Source organism: Alligator sinensis, unplaced genomic scaffold (genome assembly GCF_000455745.1).
Source record: "Alligator sinensis unplaced genomic scaffold, ASM45574v1 scaffold366_1, whole genome shotgun sequence".
NCBI classification, from domain to species: domain Eukaryota; kingdom Metazoa; phylum Chordata; order Crocodylia; family Alligatoridae; genus Alligator; species Alligator sinensis.
In genome coordinates this window covers 513,027-516,629 of record NW_005841851.1, presented here as the reverse complement: position 1 = coordinate 516,629, position 3,603 = coordinate 513,027, and the positions used below count along the sequence as shown (strand labels likewise).

The 3,603-nt window shown below is 39.1% G+C and overlaps 1 protein-coding gene across 5 annotated transcripts in view; it reads right to left on the bottom strand.

Moving 5' to 3' along the window:
* Positions 1 to 3,603, bottom strand: part of UBE4B (ubiquitination factor E4B) — a 70,147-nt gene that overhangs the window by 27,614 nt on the left and 38,930 nt on the right. For all 5 annotated transcript variants that reach the window (XM_025211245.1, XM_006016153.2, XM_025211251.1 and 2 more), the window contains 2 exons: positions 3,437 to 3,551; positions 1,238 to 1,321 (listed from right to left, as the gene is read on the bottom strand). In XM_025211245.1, the coding sequence (XP_025067030.1) occupies positions 1,238 to 1,321; positions 3,437 to 3,551 (199 nt within the window). The remainder of the gene's footprint in view (positions 1 to 1,237; positions 1,322 to 3,436; positions 3,552 to 3,603) is intronic.

The window sequence follows — 3,603 nt, the reverse complement described above, 5'->3', positions numbered from 1 at the left end:
CGGAAACAGGATATAACTACCTTAGTGCCTATTTCAGCTTCTGTGCGTTTTCCAAGTTGTCTCAAGAAAACTAAATGGTTCAACTGGACAATAAATATTGCACTTATTTTAGAAATTAGCTGTGCTAGTTATTTCCTTGTCTGGTACATAATGATGCCATTGCTGGACTCCTGAACTGCCATACAAGAGTCAGTAACAGTAATAAATAGAGCTATTGTCCTACACAAACCAAGGCTTTTGTCTTCCAACTCTGAGTGGAAGCCTGTCAGATGAATGTTGAGGCCTGAAACAAAGAATCCTATCTACAATCTCTAACTCGCTTTAAACTGCAGCAAAGAACTAAAGAAAACAGCTACAAAGGAGGATTTTGAAAATAAAAAAAAAATAATGTAGGCTTTCATGTGTTCCACTTCTCTTGTGCTACAAGTTCTCATGCTTCAATTATACTACAGTGAGCACAGCTACTGCTCTATCCCATTGGCTTGTTCTTTGCCAGTATAAGGCTCTGATGAAGAAACTTCACTTAGAAATATTACTAGCCCATGCAGCAGATGAAGAAATGCCTCAGAAATATTACTAGCCTATGCAGCAGCCAAAAGGCAAATGTCACGAGTTATAAATTGAGACTAGTAGGGGAGCCTGATAATAGAAAAACATAAATCCGCCCAAGAAAATGTGTTTGTTTAGGGGTTTTTTGTTTGTTTGTTTTGTTTTGTTTTGTTTTTGGGGGGGGGGGGAGAGGTGGTCTTTTTAAAGACGTAGCTAAGTGACCTCACCATCAGGTCTTTTTAATTTGCAGAATCCAAAGGTGCTTAAGCTAATTGCTGGAACTGCAAACTCAACCCAAGATTTGAGGCCATGTTTTTTTTCTGGCTCAATCATTATCCATGGTATCTTGAAGTCTAAATTTATCTGACGGTACATGAGAGACAAGAGAACCCAGCTCATGGTCTTGAGCCATACTGGATAACAGTGCTGCCTTTGGGTCCACCAGTAAAATGAGAAGCTTTGTCTTGGGGATATACAAGGAACATACACACATGGAGTAAACATTCTATATGGTTATTTTATTATATTTTTTATATATTTATATAGACCTAACACTTGACATTTTCAACATGAGGTGAGTGTTTAATAAGAAGTTGAAGCAATCCTAGAAAGGCATTAGCTTGAAGATAGACTGTATTAAGTACCAGGCATCCTAAAGAAAGAGCTGCTAGAAAGGAATGGTTCTTACCATAAGAGGGTATTTAAAATTGTCACTATCAAGGGAGCACTCTTTGGAAGCAAGAGCCAGACCTTGTAAGATGGGGATAAAAATCTGTAAAAACAGAAGTACATTACTTACACACTTCAGCAATGGAAAACAATAAAGGTATAAATGAAACCACAGCTTTGCACTGTGTAAACCCTCGCTCACTTCTCAAACGTTAATATATGAAAAAGAAAAAAACCAAAACTTGAGGCTTGCTCTGTTAATTTACATAATTTTAAAAGGCATTTCCACATTTAATTGTAGGTTGAGGGAGAGAAAGAATCCTGAAGCTAGAAATGAGCTGAAGTCTAATCCCTCTGTTCTTCAGGCAATGAAGCTCACCCCGTAACATGTTGAGAAAGACATCTGGCCTAGATCTTCTAACATGCTGACCTGGATGGGGACATAAAACTAATGAAACGCACCAGAGCTTAGCGACAGTAATAAAACCATCAGCCTTGACGAGACTAGCAGTTTGATCGCTTGTTTAGTTTTCCTCAGGACCCTTACATAGGTTTTTCAACACATAGGTGCTCAACTACAGGTGCATGCACATACATACCCACACAAACAAATGACAGCACTACTAAGCTCTAGGCCTCCCTCCAACAGCTTGACAGCTGAATCGTTCAGATCTCTGTACGCCTATTCATGAGACAACATTTTTCATCATCACAGTGAGTCAGTAGGTTTGGTGCTATATCCTGGTAAATGTTACTGCTATGACAAGCATTAACAAAACAGCAGCAATCATTAAGGGATGCAAAGGAGGAAGCACCAAGGGAGGAAATGATTAGCTAAACATGATGACACCCAATTATACAGACTACGTCACACAGATGCATGGGGAATCATTTCTTATGCAATAAGATCAAACACTGATTTTGCGAAACACAGGAATGACCATGGAAACCTAAAGAGAACTGTCCTGGGCCTCTTGAACAACAATACGCAAATACCATTACACTGATATGAAAGATGGCTACAATACATATGTTCCCTAATCCAGTTAGGGGCATGGTTCTAAGCTTTAGGATAGGCTGGACTTCAGAAGTATTCTATAACCATTCCCTAAAAGTGCCTTAAACGGACTCCTGGTTAAAGCAAACACTGATAATAAGAGCCCAATGAAGAAGTAACCTGTAAATTAAAGTGACTTGTTTACTCTACATGTTGATATTTAATCCCAGGTAGGAATTAATAGTTTCTTTTGCACTCATTTGTGTAAACATATGTTAATTAAAACAGAAGAGTCTGCAGAAAGCATTCAGCTCTGTGGATTAAACATTTCTTTCCAAAAGCCATTTCCAGCCAGTACTGACGGCTCTTTATCATACTAATAAATTTAGCGTTTCTTTAGACTTCTTAAGATATTAGTCTGTTCACACTGTTTTGAATTCCATTTCTCTGTAAATAAGTCATGTCACCGTGTGCAACAGTGCTAATTAAAGACAATTATAACCTGACTAACCTGCTTTTGTATTACATTGGCTATTAGTACATTGGCCTGCTTTTGTATTATATTGGCCTAATAATTAAAGCACGCTAGCAAACAGGAGAACTCAGTTCCAACTCCTGAATCTTTCACTGACCTCACCCTGGCACCTAGGGCAAAGTCATTTAATCTCTCTCTGTCTCAGTGTCCTCATCTGAAAAATGACACTTCATTGAGTTGCCATCTGTAAAGTGCTTATAGATCCCTCGGTGAAAGATGTTATAGATGCAAAGTATTATATTATTAATTTGCTCTATCCTTTCCAGATGGACAGAAAACCACAACATTTTGAGCATGTGATCTTGGAAGACTGCTGGGTTTCGGATCTGACTGGAGGGGTAAGTTTGGAAGAATGCTCAGAAAAGTGACAGTCCCTGTTACACGAGGCTACCATACACCAAAGGCATCTGGGGGTGTGCTTCTACATTACATAGGAGTGCTGTATGTTAAGAAGTATACTACATTTTGATATATAGAAGAATTTCACATTATTTGCTTGCTTAAGTAAAACTTCAGAGCTCTGTCATTCCTTCCATCCCCCATATTAAATTAGATAGCAGACTTGCACCAGCCCCTGGAATAATGGTTCTCAACACTACACTCTCAGGATGTGATCTGCAGAAAGCTCTCCCCTGGAAAGCTCAGAAAGCAAACAGTAGCGTACCTGACTTGGGCAAGCCCCTTACCTGTTTGAACACCTCTTCATCCTGGTAAGTTGTTCTCACCAATTCTTGGATGAAGCCAAACGGGAGGTTCCTACACAGCATGTATGGTACCAACAGAGACTGCTGCTGCAATAACCTTTAGTCGTGCAAAAAAGGGACATTTTTTAGAAAAAAGTAAAGAGGCATCA